General features: G+C 39.7%; 1 protein-coding gene across 7 annotated transcripts in view; it reads left to right on the plus strand.

Moving 5' to 3' along the window:
* Positions 1 to 17,293, plus strand: part of ntrk3a (neurotrophic tyrosine kinase, receptor, type 3a) — a 264,992-nt gene that overhangs the window by 222,250 nt on the left and 25,449 nt on the right. For all 7 annotated transcript variants that reach the window (XM_048157761.1, XM_048157762.1, XM_048157755.1 and 4 more), the window contains 2 exons: positions 13,018 to 13,148; positions 16,932 to 17,104. In XM_048157761.1, the coding sequence (XP_048013718.1) occupies positions 13,018 to 13,148; positions 16,932 to 17,104 (304 nt within the window). The remainder of the gene's footprint in view (positions 1 to 13,017; positions 13,149 to 16,931; positions 17,105 to 17,293) is intronic.

The following is a 17,293-nucleotide window of genomic DNA, read 5'->3' on the forward strand; positions in this document are numbered from 1 at the left end:
TGGCGTAACGGTCATTTGCCAACAATATATAACCTTCATCACGTCTCCTCATCATTTTTCCCTTTCCCCGTCCATTCTCCCACAATATGCCACATAATAAAATCATTAGCCCGCTGCCACTGCAACCTAATTAATTAACCCAATAAAGCTGTAAATAAAGGCCTAGCTCTTAAGGCAGGGATGTGACTGACATCAATGTTTTGATGCTGTAACTTTTATGCATCGACCTCCGTCATCTGTCGCCCGAGAGACGATGTACTAAATCACAATTACCTGGGGCGAAACATCGAACGGTATGCGTGCTCTGTGGATTAGCCTTGTTTGGTACACAAATTGGTTTGTATATAAATCTGGTTGTATTAAGTTTGTTGACTTCTGGCCCGGTGTGTTTTCAATAGTAATGCATTCATTATTTTCAGAGACACGGCTCAAGCTTTTTCATCTCTCAAGAGCTCGTCGAAAAAAGCCTATCACAGACCCTGATACACAAATGTACTTTCAGGTACAAGATAATTGAGAGCGCTGTGTCTAAATGACCCGTGTGTGTATGCGCGTGTGCTCGTTCACGCATAAACAACAAGGGATGACGTATGTAATGAATGTAAATCTTCCAGGGTAAGCTTCAAGAACATAAGAGTCAGGTTTAGATGTTTGTAGACTCCTTTGAGTCAGTATTAGAAATCTCTCTTACTCACAGGATTTTCTAACTCTTAATCTCAGAATTTTTTGATGTACATGAGTGTTGTGTGTTATATATATATTGTTGCTGTCAAACCTCGTATTTCCATATTTCACCTTTTTTTTCCCCATAAATCTTTACTATTGGTCACCCTTTACGTCTGTCTGTGGGTTTTGCAAATATTTACCCAATGAAAAGTATTAAAAAGAGATTGTGACTAAGCTTTGTAACTCAATTGGATCCTCAAACTGTCAATAAAACCTCATAACATCATTAATACAGTGTTTTGTTTCCCCATTTCCTAAAAAAAGGAGGTTTGGACATACAAGGTTATTTATGGTTGGTTGGTTGGTTGGTTGGTTGGTTGGGTTGGATGGATGGATGGATGGATGGATGGATGGATGGATGGATGGATGGATGGATGGATGGTTGGACGGTTGGACAGTTGATTGGATGGTTGGATGGTTGGATGGTTGGACGGTTGGATGATAGGTCAGTTGGTTGGTTGGTTGGACGGTTGGTTGGATGGTTGGTTGGTTGGGTGATAGGTCAGTTGGACGGTTGGTTGGATGGTTGGGTGGTTGGTTGGTTGGGTGATAGGTCAGTTGGATGGTTGGTTGGTTGGTTGGATGATAGGTCAGTTGGACAGTTGGACGATTGATTGGGTGGTTGGATGGTTGGTTGGTTGGTTGGACGGTTGGACGGTTGGTTGGGTGGTTGGATGATAGGTCAATTGGTTGGTTGGTTGGTTGGTTGGTTGGTTGGTTGGTTGGTTGGACGGTTGGACGGATGGTTGGGTGGTTGGTTGGTTGGTTGGTTGGATGATAGGTCAGTTGGATGGTTGGTAGGTTGGTTGGTTGGTTGGTTGGACGGTTGGTTGGATGGTTGGGTGGTTGGATGGTTGGATGATAGGTCAGTTGGTTGGTTGGTTGGTTGGACGGTTGGTTGGATGGTTGGGTGGTTGGTTGGTTGGATGATAGGTCAGTTGGATGGTTGGTTGGTAGGTTGGTAATCAGCATATTAGAATGATTTCTGAAGGATCATGTGACACTGAAGACTGGAGTAATAATGCTGAAAATTCAGCTTTGCATCACAGAAATAAATTATATTTTAAAAGTATATTAAAATAGAAAATCATAATTTAAAATTATTATATTTTTTTCACAATATTTCTGTTTTTTTTCTGTATTTTATATCTTTCAAAATCATTAAAAATAGTAATGTCTTCAAACTTTTGACCGGTATAGATAGATAGATAGATAGATCAAAATGTTTATTAAATTATTTATTAAGAGGCTCTTTATAGATTTCTCTTTCTTCTTTTAAAACACTGACACTTCTCAAATAGTGGGACCTCTGTTGCACAGTGTTCTCATTGGAATGGACAAGCTCTGACAGCTTTGAACATTTTGGACCCACACAATTTTTTCCAGATCAATCATCTGGGGACTGTATTCTCCAGGTCACTCCATCTCAGAAGAGCCCAAGCTGATGTGACATGCTGTGTGGACTAACGTGTCCCACACTCCATTAATTCCTTTCCTGCAGAGCTGGAAAGGGTTGGAGATTAATCCAGGCTTCAGGATCAGATGAAAACACAGTCAATTCTGTAATCGAGAATGAGCGGCACATTTTTCCATTTTCCTGTAATGCGAAAGTGTTTAAGTGTAGCTTTGTATCTCACTTGCCGTTGCAAATGGGATATTGATTGGTATTTCTGATCATGAGAAAGCATAAATAAAGCTGTTTTTGTTGTATGATTTTATAAATTTCTCAAACAATATACACTTATAAACTAAAGAGCTAAAAACGATGATCGTTTGATGCTAGTATTGCGCCATTTAATTTATTTCCTCATTTAAACATCCTGATTTCCTCGTATTTTGTTCGAAAAGCATCACAGGCCTGGCAGATGATTACAACTCTATCTTGCAGGCATTTTGATAAAATCTTTTTTGATATACATCGATTTCAGTGGTGTCTTTTGTGTCACAATCTACTATTAGTACCGCTGCCACATAATGCATTCATTGTTTTTTTTGCTTCATATTCAATAGCGGCAACAAACACTCATGCATAAACATCCCATCCCAGCCTGGCACTGTCTTTTAGTGCATGAATGACTAACTCGTAGTGGCAAATTGACTGTCATTGCTCACGTTACACCTCTCCTATATGTACGGCACCACCACAAAGCTCAAATCTCGTTCTTGAGCCCATCCTCTCTGTACACATCATCAACAAGCTTTTTCACACGCCAGTGCTCGCGGTTAAGCTTCATCTCTTATTCATGTGATTGTCATGTTTGCTTACCCTGTTTTTGTCATTCAGGAATCTGATGCAGTCGTGAATTGCTTAGTCTTTTATTTTTTTACAACTACCCCTTCCTGCTTTTACATTTATGATATTTCTTTTTGATGTATATATACATACATACATAAAAAATTGCTGTTTTTACTGTATTTTTCAAATAATTTTTAACTGCAGCCTCAGTGAGCATAAAGGCTTAGTTCACTTCAGAATTAAAATTTCCTGATAATTTACTCACCCCCATGTCATCCAAGATGTCTTTCTTTCTCCAGTCAAAAAGAAATTAAGGTTTTTGAGGAAAACATTCTCCATTTTTCTCCATTTAGTGGACTTCAATGGCTACCAACGTTTGAAGGTCCAATTTGCAAATTCATTGCAGCTTCACAGGGCTCTACACGATCCCAGACAAGGAATAAGTGTCTCATCTAGCGAGAATATCGGTCATTTTCTAAAATAAAATAAAAAAATTATATACTTTTTAAACACAAATGCTCATCTTTCACTGCTCTGCGATGTGCCACACATGACGTGGAAAGGTTGGAAAGGTCATGCGCAACGTAGGCGGAAGTACCAAACAAGTGTTTTCAAAGCGAATGTGCAAAGACTAAGCCAAACGGCCTTTACAAAAAAAAGGTAAAACAATTATGTTGGACAATTTTGAAGTTGGAAGAGAAAATGTGATGGAGTTTTTCGCCCTACTGCGGTACTTCCACATTTCCAACGTGATTACGTAATGTGTGGTGCATCGCAGAACAGTCCAAGATGTGGTTAAAAAGTATATAATTTTTTATTTTTCTTTAGAAAATGACCAATTTTCTCACTAGATAAGACCCTTATTCTTCGCTGGGATTGTGTAGAGCCCTTTGAAGCTGCATTGAAACTGAAATTTGGACCTTCAACCCATTGGTTCAGCCGCTGAAGTCCACTATATGGACATATCCAGGAATGTTTTCCTCAAAAACCATAATTTCTTTTCGACTGAAGAAAGAAAGACATAAACATCTTGGATGGCATGGGGGTGAGTATTATCAGATAATTTTAATTCTGAAGTGAACTAATCCTATAAGAAACTTCTTTCAAAAACATAAAAAAAAAAAACATACAGACCCCAGATTTTTTAACAATAGTGCATAAACTGTATAGTTTGATTAATTTTGTAACACTTGATTTCTTACACATTTCTTATACATATTTTTAGAGACAGTATAATTGTTATGCATTACATTTGTCTTCTCATGAGAACAGAGGAAGCAGGTAATTCATCTTGCAGCTATTTTTTTGTTCAGCTGACATTTAGGCCTTTAAAATGGTGTGTTTAGATCTGTTGTACCATGCTGTATTTGAAACTCCCCTGTAGGAAAGACCTGGGGAAAGACATTTATCATAGTAATGCATACCTGATATCTGTGGTATTGTGCCAGCAAACATCCACACGGAGCATGCATTCCACCCACTGTTGACTGGGTTTTAACAGTCATAAGCCCTGAGCCATATATTTTTTTCTTACATATGTCACATGTAGATTACATTTTAGAAAAATGCAGTGTAATATTAGACTGGGTAAACCCAGCCTGATCTGCCGGCAATTTGATTTCGCCCGGCAACTCAGTCTGGAAACCCGTACATTAATTTCTACTGCGTCTGTTACACTTTTGCGGGAACCAATCACAGACTGGCTTATCCACCTTGCTCACTATTGGCGGGTATAACACGATGACGATAGAGAAGCGACAGCAAGCACAACCCTTCGCAAAGACCCGCCCCCTTAGTTACTGTTGCTTTGTCCAACAAGCCGTGGCGCTGTCATGAAAAATACATCGCAGAGCAAAGAGGATACTGACCACACGTCGACAGACAAGACAAAGCAGGTTACTTATGATATTAAACAAAGTCCCAGCTTTCAAACTGTGTAGTTTTTTAAGAAATTCAAACAATAAAATCCGTTTTGTGGCTCTTTAATGTTTCGTGACCATGGTCGTGACAGATTGCTGTAGCGCCTCAGCTCAAGAGGCTCGTAAACCGATCATCTCTTCCTAGTAGTCCATTTATAGCATCAAATAAACATGAATGAACATGAGAATGAATGTTGTTTCAAACGCGGAAAGACGTCAATATACAATTTTTTTTTTTTTAAGTTTAACTCCACCGAGGTTAATCTTCTAACTCCTGCCTGCTTGTTGGACAAAATGGCGGATTCTGCGTTCTCATTGGTTAGATCGCTTGTCAATCAAACTCCCGGCGAAGGGTCAAATCCTTTTAACCTGTCGACGATGCTGAATGACTTCTTTAGTTTAGCAAACAAATTGCTCGAGTGGGTGTAAATACCTGTAACGAAGGGGGACTCAGGCAGGGGATCCAAATGCAGCGTTTTATTAAAGGTAAGCAAGGTCGTACAAGCAGGGTCAAACAGGAGCAAACAGGTACAGCAGAGGGTAGACAGAATCGTAATCCAGATACAGGCAGAGGTCAGGACTGGCAGATATCACTCACAGGTCGGTATACAAAGCAAGGGTCAGGACAGGCAGCAACGGGTCAATAAACAGAAAACAGGCAGGATCGGTAACAATAAACAGGCAGACAATAAACACAGGCAAACACTCAGAAATGTCACACATCAAAATCAAAAATAAGTTGATTTTAAATTTCATGGCATCAACACATCTCAAAAAAGTTGGGACAAGGCCATGTTTACCACTGTGTGGCATCCCCTCTTCTTTTTATAACAGTCTGCAAACGTCTGGGGACTGAGGAGACAAGTTGCTCAAGTTTAGGAATAGGAATGCAGTATGCAGTATGTGGTCTGGCATTGTCATGTTGGAAAATGCAATGTCTTTCCTGAAAGAGACGACGTCTTGATGGGAGCATATGTTGTTCTAGAACTTGGATATACCTTTCAGCATTGATGGTGCCTTTCCAGATGTGTAAGCTGGCCATGCCACACGCACTCATGCAACCCCATACCATCAGAGATGCAGGCTTCTGAACTGAGCGCTGATAACAACTTGGGTTGTCCTTGTCCTCTTTAGTCCGGATGACATGGCGTCCCAGTTTTCCAAAAAGAACTTCAAATTTTGATTTGTCTGACCACAGAACAGTTTTCCACTTTGCCACAGTCCATTTTAAATGAGCCTTGGCCCAGAGAAAATGCCTGCGCTTCTGGATCATGTTTAGATATGGCTTATTTTTTGACCTATAGAGTTTTAGCCGGCAACAGCGAATGGCACGGTGGATTGTGTTCACCGACAATGTTTTCTGGAAGTATTCCTGAGCCCATGTTGTGATTTCCATTACAGTAGCATTCCTGTATGTGATGCAGTGCTGTCTAAGGGCCCGAAGATCACGGGCATCCAGTATGGTTTTCTGGCCTTGACCCTTACGCACAGAGATTGTTCCAGATTCTCTGAATCTTTGGATGATATTATGCACTGTAGATGATGATAACTTCAAACTCTTTGCAATTTTTCTCTGAGAAACTCCTTTCTGATATTGCTCCACTATTTTTCGCCGCAGCATTGGGGGAATTGGTGATTCTCTGCCCATCTTGACTTCTGGGAGACACTGCCACTCTGAGAGGCTCTTTTTATACCCAATCATGTTGCCAATTGATCTAATAAGTTGCAAATTGGTCCTCCAGCTGTTCCTTATATGTACATTTAACTTTTCCGGCCTCTTATTGCTACCTGTCCCAACTTTTTTGGAATGTGTAGCTCTCATGAAATCCAAAATGAGCCAATATTTGGCATGACATTTCAAAATGTCTCACTTTTAACATTTGATATGTTATCTATATTCTATTGTGAATAAAATATAAGTTTATGAGATTTGTAAATTATTGCATTCCTTTTTTATTCACAATTTGTACAGTGTTGACAATATCTTGACCAAAAATTGGTGTAAATATTGATGGAAATAACATCACAACATATATTTCCATCAAGAGGTGCATAATTTTTTGGTCAAAATCTTGTATTGACAATGCAAGAGGTGAGCACTCTGTAAAGTCTACTTCAGCACATCCCAAAAACTTTCAATGAATTAAAGGTCTGACTCAGAGGTGCTAATTCATGTGTGAAAATGATTCTTCATGCTCCCTCCCAACCATTCTTTCACAATTTGAGTCTGTTGACACGTGGATGGCCGGGTGTGTGTGCATTGTTTACCTGTGGAACACATGGCACCAGAATGCACTATGGGAAGAAGGCAAGCCAGCGGAGGCAGTGTGATGCTTTGGGCAATGTTCTGCTGGGAAACCTTGGGTCCTGACATCCATGTTGATGTTACTTTGTGGAGTCCATGCCTTGAGGTGTCAGGGCTGAAGGTGCTCATAAAGTTATGTCTGATTGGTATATATATAAAATACTTTATGTGTGGTAATTACGTAAACCTACCTGCATTTAGTCTGCTGAGATTTTCACAGCAGGCCTGATTTGTGAGCTAGAGATGCTTTGTGTGTTCTTGGGGGAGGAGAGTGAGAAAGCGGCACAGTCGTGTGTATGTAGGACACATGGTTGTCAAGTGGGCGTGTCTATCCACTGCAATCTGTCTTCTGATGGACAGGGAGAGGGTGTGTGTGTGCATTTACAGACAGGAACACGTCCCACGGCCCCCTCCAACACTCCTAGCGGGCCTTCTTCTGACAGCCAGTCCCGATAGTAAGCAAAGGATGTAAACACGCAACCAGGGACACCGCAGAAGACAGGCTTGCATTAACCTTGCCTGCAAACGGTTGCACACCCCCATGCTTTATTAATAGTATCTTGAGGGCGCTTGTATAGCACATGTGCTTGTTTAATAGAGACTGTGAAAAAATAACACTTAGACATCTTTGCAAATACACCTTGTCACACGGGGCTCTAGGCGTGTTGCTCTCAAGGCACAAGTTATTTTTAATTAGGCTAAAACATTGGGTGAACAATATTTCTTGATGCAATACTTTCATGATTTTTTTTTTTTTAATCGATCAATCAATTGGTCAATTATTTGTGAACCGTGCTGGCAAAATGAGAGCAAATTTCCAAAAATGAGTTGTTATTCTCACATCTTCTATTTAAAAAAACTTTTAAAAAATTATGTATGATTTGTTGGAATCTGACAAAAAATGACTGAGCTACACCAGTTTGAAGTCAAGAGAGTCAGCAAAGTCAATTTTGAGAAAAAATTGAGTTCAAGTTTTCTAAAGGTTCTAAATTCTAAAGGTTCCCAATCCCTGGTAATAAGTCAAAACCCATATCTATAGGGAAAGTATTCATCTTTTTCCATGATTCCACAATTTTTTGATTAACATTAATGAAACAGACAGCCTAAGACCTACTGTACCACACAAATCTAAATATAGTGTTACACATCAGATGTTTTGCCCAACAGTTAACCAAATGTTCACTTATTAAGACATAACAGATAATGTTTGCGTGAATACTCGCCAAGGGAGATTTTTTGAAATGCTGTAATTCTGTGTATATGTGTAGGCTATATCGGGATTGCGTCTTTGTGTGCAGCTTCAGATCTGTCAATCAGTGCGAGTAAGATCGTTTTGTTTACATCAGCATGAGTTTGAAAATCACATTTCATTGGTTCAGACTCATGCCATCGAGAATTCGCTATAATTATCAACAAAGCTGGAATGCTGCACCTTACAGCGATACCAAACTTGTGCTGAGGGGAAGCGCCAGTCGCCCAGAAGCGAGCAGTGAAAAACAGCATTTTTCATGGTCAAAGGAAAGGTATTCCTATCTGAAAACTATTTGGAGCATTGGGATTGCTTAATGAACTCATTTTTTGTGAAAACCTCAATTTCGACCAAAATTGACATTTTTCACTTGTTTTGCCTGTAGCCTGTGCGCATTATGACTCATTTTGCCAGCACGGGTCACATTTTTTATTCAAAAGCAATGGACTCTACTAAGTCTCACAAAATAAATAAAATAAAATAAAATAAAAATTCTGGGTTATATTCTGGGTATAATGCAATGTTACCTCATTGTATTGGTGATATAGTATTGCAAAAAAAAATGAAACCCATTTTTAAAATCCTAATTTTAAAATAACCAGTATTTATTTATTTGGCTATCTGTTCATGAAAAGACCGGGTGTAAATACCCTCTGAAACGCTTTTGAGACGGATTTAAATCCAATCACTCAAACCACTTCAGAAGGTGCTTTGAGACACATTCCAAATGAAACTGGACAAGTGTAAATGCATCTGGTTGTTGGTACCTAAATTTTACTCCTGTCAAAATGTTAAAAAATAAACATATGAGAGCGTGTTTTAGGCTATATTACATGTTATAGCCAGATATGACAGTGCTACTAGTGGATATTGCGTGGGAATTGAAATCGGATTTATATTCATTTTGCGATGGCAGTCCCGATATGTGGCCATGTGTACATAGGACCATTTTAACAAGTCAGATAGCTATCCAATCAGTGACCAGGCGTAAACAGGCCCAAAATGTTAGTTTTAACTGAAAATATCCAGCAGGGATTAGGGATTGGCTCTTCAGGTGCCTCATGATTCAAATTGATTCATGGAGTTCTGAAGCAATTAAAAAATGATTCTTAAATCATCTCAAGTTTTCAGCAACAATGCTCCAGATTTTCCATTTCCCGCTTACTCAATTCTCTTTTTTTTTTTTTTTTCTGTTTAGTTAATTTTTTTTCTCAGACTTCAAAGAGTGTAGCATTTTAAAAGGAGTAATTTACAAAACAGTTGTAAGTGCATTAAGTCATCACGCTGGAGGAAATGACTTTGTGGCTGACTGGAAACGAACAGGTGCTGTTTTAGATTCATTTAGCGTTGCTTTCGGGAAAGTCCAGCCTAACCCTGTTTTTGTATTGTTTTTTGTTTTTTTGTTTTTTTCTAGCAGCGATTTACATGCATTTGAACCCAAATCAGCTTTGGTTTGGTCTGTTGTGTCATTTTCAGCGAGACCAAGTAAACATCTGCAGGAAAGTGGTGAGGGGAAAAACGGCCTAATTAGGATGAAGTCGATGTCCTGTATTCCCAGCTGCTCGCTATGTTTAGACAGACGACGTCTAGCGCGGGTAACCTCTTCTCCTGCGTCCCCTCTCACAATGCAACCTGTGAGGTGAACGCAACACAACAGTTGGCGTAATAAGACAATTAGCCGCGCAATTTGTAACTTTCTTAATTGCGCTGCAAGCTGAAAACGTTTCCAGTGCGCCCGTCACCTGCTAATTGTGAACCTATCACTCACAAGAAAATGGATAATAGGAAATGGAGAAAAAGCCTTTCTCTCTCTTCTTTTTTTTGTCTCTCTTCTTTTTCTGACGTGATTAAATAAATGCTTTTTAATTAGTTTGGAAGTAATGCATGTGTTCGCCATCCTTTGTCTTAATCTCCACCGGTGCCATTGTGGAAAAAACCTTCTGTGACGGAGATTCGTACAATCGAGTGTGCTGAAATATTTACCATCGTCGTTGGACGCCTGCCACAATGTGCAATTGCCTCGGCAGCCCTAAATGAAATTGTCCCTAATATGTTTCTGCTGATTAGGTGCTCTGCTTAGACGAAGAACGGGGCGTTTGCCAGCTAATACAAAAGGCTATCCTTGAGTGCTGTCCATTCATCAATATTGTTTTTTCATCACAAAATTAGTCTTTCTGCTGAAAAAAAAATAGAATGACTCGTAACTTTGGGCAGTAAGTGTTGATGTTGGACGGTGGCTTATCCAAAACTCCTGTTTGGAGTAAATACCAGATGCCGTCGTGGTCGGCCATATGGAGCTCGCTGCCTCGCAGCAGACTGGGAGCTGGGAATGGAAGCAGGTGGAAGGTACAGAGATTAAAGATCTGCTCAGGCTGCCTTAAATCATGACGAGTTGCACTTCGGTAGCCACATTTAAATCAGCTCAATTTGACATTTCTATTCGTATTGTAAATGGGTCATCAACTTGTGTGCAACATTAGGAAAGGTTACATGGAAAAGTACAGCCAATGCATTGTGTTGCTACTGAGCCCCCCCTAAAGGGATATTGAGGTGGAAACAATATGGTGTATATATATATATATATATATATATATATATATATATATATATATATATATATTTAGTTAGCTAGTGATCCCAATGCTCCAAAGAGCAATTAAACATCTAAAAGTATCTTTATTTGTACCAAAACGATCTTATTTGTAACAAAACGATCTTACTCGTTCTGACTGACAGATCCGAAGTGCGCGCACAAAGACACCTCAGACAGCACGCGATCCCGATTTACATAAATACACAGAATTACAGTATTTCTAAAAGTCTAGCTTGGCGAGTATTCACACAAACATTATCTGTTATGTCATAAGTTAACTGTTGGGCAAAAAAATCTGATGTGTAACATTATATTTAGATCCATGTGGTACAGTAGATCTTAGGCTATCATTCATTAATGTTAATCAAACAATTGTGGAATCATGAAAAAAAAGTTGAGTATATTTTTTCTATAGATATGGATTTTGACTTGGTTTGTGCCAAATTTGGTAGTATTACCAGGGAGTTTAAGGTGTGTTTGCTAGGTGATTTTGTTTTGGAAGCTTTAGAAAACTTGTGCCAGCACGGGTCATATATATATATATATATATATATATATATATATATATATATATATATATATATATTCATACAAATTTCTCATTCTAACTCATTTCTCTGTGAATTGTTTGTAAAGATATTCTTACACAAGTTCTCATATTTAATTCAGTAAGACCATTTAAATAAGAATTGTTCGTTCTGCTTGTTTTAAATGAATGAATCCCATTGTGAGTAAAAGTAGTAGTTACTTATTGTCCGTTTTTCCAAGGCTCTAATTGTTCTAGAATGCAAGCTTACAAGTGTTTTTCTATTTTTCTTTATTTATTTTACATATCTAAAGTGGTTACTTGTGCTGTGGACAAGTTTGTCTTCCTGATATAGTTTGCATGCAACGGCTATACCTGTGTGAGTTTAAAATGCAAGGCATTTCTTCAAACATTCAGTACCATTGACAGTGCTCTAAAAACAACCACCTTTTGAAAAGCTTTTCTTGGATGCTTTCATTTCTCATGGTGACCATATGATTACTTTATAACATCCAGTGATTATCTGTACATCAAAGTCAGACAGGAGATGATCTGCAGATTATCACCTGCCGTCTCTAATGTTGTGGCGATATTTGTTAGGGTGTTTGAGGTTACATTCCTCACTCAAGGGCAGAGCTGTAGTAAGGCTCAGCAGGGACTTGAACCGGCAGCAGACTGGTTGCTGCTCCATTACCCTGCCCAGTGGACCAAGCATGACTTCATTCATCTCTGTTTCAGATCTCTTGTGTTTAGATCATTTCATACCGCAACTTCCGATGGGAGCTTACACGAAGATTTTGATGTAAAACAATGCAAATGTGTGTGTATTTTTTGTAAATATGCACAACAGCCATACGTTTTAGCAGTCGGGTTAAATCAAATGTATTCAGAGATCACGGAAACTATGTAGATTAAAAGCGATAAGTACATGAACGCTGAAAAACTTGAATCAATTACATCAAAGAGTTGCTTCAGTGCATCATGTTTTTAAAGGTTACATTACCTTGCATTACCCTTTATAATGTAAACACAAAATTATAGTATTTACAATACATTTTCCTTCAGTGTGACATATTTAGGACTTGATATAATTATTAATTGATTGGAATAATAATAATAAATATATTAATTTATTATTATTCATTTATTAAATTTATATTTAATGTTAACGTATTATAATAATTTGCATTATATTATTATTTGGAAATACAATCTCACAAACTTATAATTATAACAAATGTGTAAATTGTTCGTAAAGAGGACTATAAGTCATAAAAGAGTTGGTTTTTGGTGCCACATTCCTTTAAGTTACCTGATCAGCCTGAGTGACAGCAATCCGTCTCATGAAATTCACACATTTCTCAATCTCTGTTTTGCAGCACCGCCTGCAGGTTGACTGTCACACAATCCACTCAATCTCTCTCTCTCTCTCTCTCTCTCTCTCTCTCTCTTTTCCCCTCCAGATGTACAGCACATTAAGCGCAGAGACATCGTGCTCAAGAGGGAACTGGGCGAAGGGGCCTTTGGGAAGGTGTTCCTGGCAGAGTGCTACAACCTAAGCCCCACTAAGGACAAGATGCTGGTGGCTGTCAAGGTAAGAGATGATCCCTCCATTCCTGCAGGGCCATAGCGCTCTCCAGTTACACAGGACTCATTCGAAAGGTCAAGCCCCTTTTTCCAGTCCCCTCGAATGACATATAAAGTTGATCCTCCTGTGCCCGCCAGAGAGGGCTTTCTTTCGGGGAACGATCGCTAGACGTCTTGGTGGTGGAGGATTTGTTGACTAAGATCAATGATGGAAAGAGCTCTGCTGTGCTCCGAGGAGAGATCAGCTACAATAGCGTTTAATATTTGGCATTGATATAAGGTTTGGGAGGGTATTAAGATATTGCAGTGCTGTGGTTTAGTCTTCGTGACATAGACGGAGTGGAATGAGTCACCGCTGTGGGCAGACAGTTCCTGGATAATGCCTTAACATGGTTTACCACATGGGACTGTTCACCAAGGTCAAGGAACTCAGCATCCAGTGAGCTGAGACGGTCTATTGAAGGTGGTCTTCGGATCAATGCTGATCTACAAGTGTGTTCAGTTGGTCTGTCGGTTTAGAAATGTCAATGTTTCAAGGTTTCACAGATGCTGACATGTTGAAGTATGAAGTCAAACATATACTTGGTATTTTGTTGTGAGTATAGGTTTTTTACATGAGGAAAAAATTAGAAGAATTATCAGCTTTATTATGTTATAAATAATATTAATCATTTAAGAAATATTATAAACCTACCTATAACCTACCTAACCACCCACCAATTCACCACACCAACTAACCCACCCACCTAACCAACCACCCACCCACCTGCCTACCCACCCACCCACCCACCTACCAACATACCTACCTACCTACCCAACCACCAACCCACCAAACATACCTACCAACATATCTACCTACCCACCCACTCACCAATATACCTACCTACCTACCAACCTACCACCCACCAACTCACCAACATACCTACCTACCCACCCACCAACATATCTACCTTACCACCTACCCACCCACCAACATGCCTACCTACACACCCACCCACCCACTCACCAACATTCCTACCTACCTAAACACCCACCAACCCACCAACTTATCTACCTACCCACCCACCCACCCAACAAAATACCTACCTACCTAACAACATACCTACCAACCTACCTACACACACACCCACCAACCAATATACCTACCTACCCACCTATACACCCACCTACCTATCACACCTGCCCACCCACCAACATACCTACCTACCTAAAACCCATCCAACAAAATACCTACCTACCCATCCACCCACCAACATACCTACCTACCTAAAACCCATCCAACAAAACACCTACCTACCCATCCACCCACCAACATACCTACCTACACACCCACCCGCTCACTCACCAACATTCCTACCTACCTAAACACCCACCAACCCACCAACTTATCTACCTACCCACCCACCCACCAACATACCTTCCTACCTACCCATCCACCCAACAAAATACCTACCTACCTAACAACATACCTACCAACCTACCTACACACACACGCACCCACCAACCAATATAGCTACCTACCTACCTACCCACCTATCCGCCCACCCACCCACCTACCTATCACACCTGCTCACCCACCAACATACCTACCTACCCAAATACCCACCCACCCACCAACATACCTACCTACCCAAATACCCACCCACCCAGCAACATACCTACCTACCCAACCACCCACCCACCCTCCAACATACCTACCTACCCACCAACATACCTACCCAAACACCAACCCATCATCATATGCCACTGGACAGTTCACATGTGGCAGCAGTCAATGAACTTTGACACACAATGGTCACTGAGCTGGCCATCAAGAAAAGCAGCTGACCAAAGCTTGTTTTAGTAAATTTAGCTTTATTTTTTAATAAATGTTTATTTGTCAATTTTGCAGTCTTAGACCTCCATAAAAGGCCATACATGTGTCTGATTTCAGAATTAATCACAAAAAATGTCTCTGATTAGTCAAGATATTAAAATCTTCAATCAAAAGGCAGAGATCTCAATAAACTCTTTTCTCATTTGGTTCCTCCAAGACCAAACCATGCTGTTCTTAGAGGAAACTAATGAGAAATGAGTTTGAGCTATGCAACCCATATTAATTTTAAAGCTTTATACTCCCACTGTATTTCAACAATTGTTTTCATCTAGGAATTGTAGGAGAAACATCTAGTCTGAGGCAAAGTTGATACTTAAATGAAAGCTAAATCAGTCTCCTAAGCTTTGAAAGAACAACCTCAGAGCAATAAAATGTTCCTCTGGGAAGCTGCTTGGCTTCATTTGCTTCATGGAGCTCCATCACAGCAGCTGTTGTTTGAAAGCCGTCCAACTCACATTCAGAGAGGTCAAGTTTTTCCTTGTATTTTGGCCAAAGAGCTGCCAGCGTCTCTCTCATACCTTTGCTCTCCCCCACCTCCACCTGATGCCCAAGACCTCCAGACCCTTATTACGAGTGACAGCCCCCCAGGTGGTGCTGGATTCGTCCCCTCTGCTCTCTCCAGCCTGTGCAGGTGGCCAATTTTGCAACGCAGGGGTAATAAAGCATTATGGATAGGGATAGATACCTAGCCATCTGCGAATTGGTTCCCTCATCCATCTCGAATGCATGAACCTCTCTGCAATTCCTGATATGGATTAACCCACGGTAGCTCTAATTAAAATTAAACTGCGAGCTCTGAGGGCGAAACGCAATTATAACATAATTGAAGGAACGATTCCTCACAAACACAACGTGATGCTGCATCTGGCTGCAAGAGCGTCTGGGAAACCAATTGACATATCACGGCCAAGGCCACAAAGGGGGGTTATTTTTCTGTGAATGACAGAATATAAGATGACAAAAAGATGGATGTGTACAGGCAACTATTTAATCTTCCAGAAAAGACATAGAGGGGCACAAGCAAATCGGAGACGTCATGCTGGTCATTTGTGCAGCTTCCTTGGCATCCCGAGGTTTTGGCCATGCATTTAAAATTCTGAAATATATATGAACTGTTGTGATGTCTGATGTTACCTGAATGATTTAAAACATTTTAGATGTTTACAATATAATATTTGTGTCAACTCATCTACATTTTGATTAGGCATTTAAATATATTGTCAAAAATAGCTCAGCATGCTCCATTGGTTTGTGGCATATTGTATAAGATTGTAAATTGTTCAGGATTCATAAACCATTAGAGGCAAATCCATTTAGATACATATTAGTTGGAGAGGTTAGTCTTGTTAACCTGATTAATTGTTCACTTTAATTATTTATTACTGACTGACTCATTTAAGCTCCCTTAATGAATTTACTTGTACCGTGAGTATCAACAAATAATAGTAAAGGCACATTTCATTCCTGTGTATCGACAATATATCCTCAGATATTAATGATTTTATTGGTGTTTAATTTAAACATGCCTTAAAAAAACATTTTTAATATGTCTGTTTGTCTAAAAATGTCTGATGTTTCAGAATAAATCCCAAAAATGTATCTGATTGGACAAGATTAAAAAAAAAAGATGTCTGATGTCTCAGATGTCTTTGATGTCTCTGGAGATATCAAACTCATTTCTCATTAGGTTCCTCCAAGTCCAAACTATGCAGATGAGTTTGACCTATGCAATCCACATTCATTTTTGATCAAAAAACAATAGCAAAGGCACATTTCATTCCTGGATATCATCTAATATTAAAGATTTATCTTTGAAATATGGATTTCAATTGAAATTTCCCCCAAAGTATCTGGCCGAGTACCTTATTTTGTGGTTATTAGGCAGTAAACTCTCTGTCTTCTGTTTCTCTGCAGACCCTGAAGGACCCCACCCTTGCGGCGAGGAAAGACTTCCAGCGGGAGGCCGAGCTGCTGACCAATCTTCAGCACGAGCACATAGTGAAGTTCTACGGCGTTTGCGTGGACGGTGACCCGCTTATCATGGTCTTCGAGTACATGAAACATGGAGATCTCAACAAGTTTCTCAGGTGTGTGGATGGGATCGACACACACACACATATGCCATGATGAAGTAATCGTTGTGCTTTGTAAAATGATCTCAAATACAAAGGGAATCTGTTATTATTGATTGAGGTCACAGACCAAGTGGAACATAATTATAGACCCACTGAATTCCAATGTGATGCTCTGGGAATTTCTGAGTCTTACGATACAGA

This window comes from Megalobrama amblycephala, linkage group LG15, assembly GCF_018812025.1.
Source record: "Megalobrama amblycephala isolate DHTTF-2021 linkage group LG15, ASM1881202v1, whole genome shotgun sequence".
In the NCBI taxonomy this organism is placed as follows: domain Eukaryota; kingdom Metazoa; phylum Chordata; class Actinopteri; order Cypriniformes; family Xenocyprididae; genus Megalobrama; species Megalobrama amblycephala.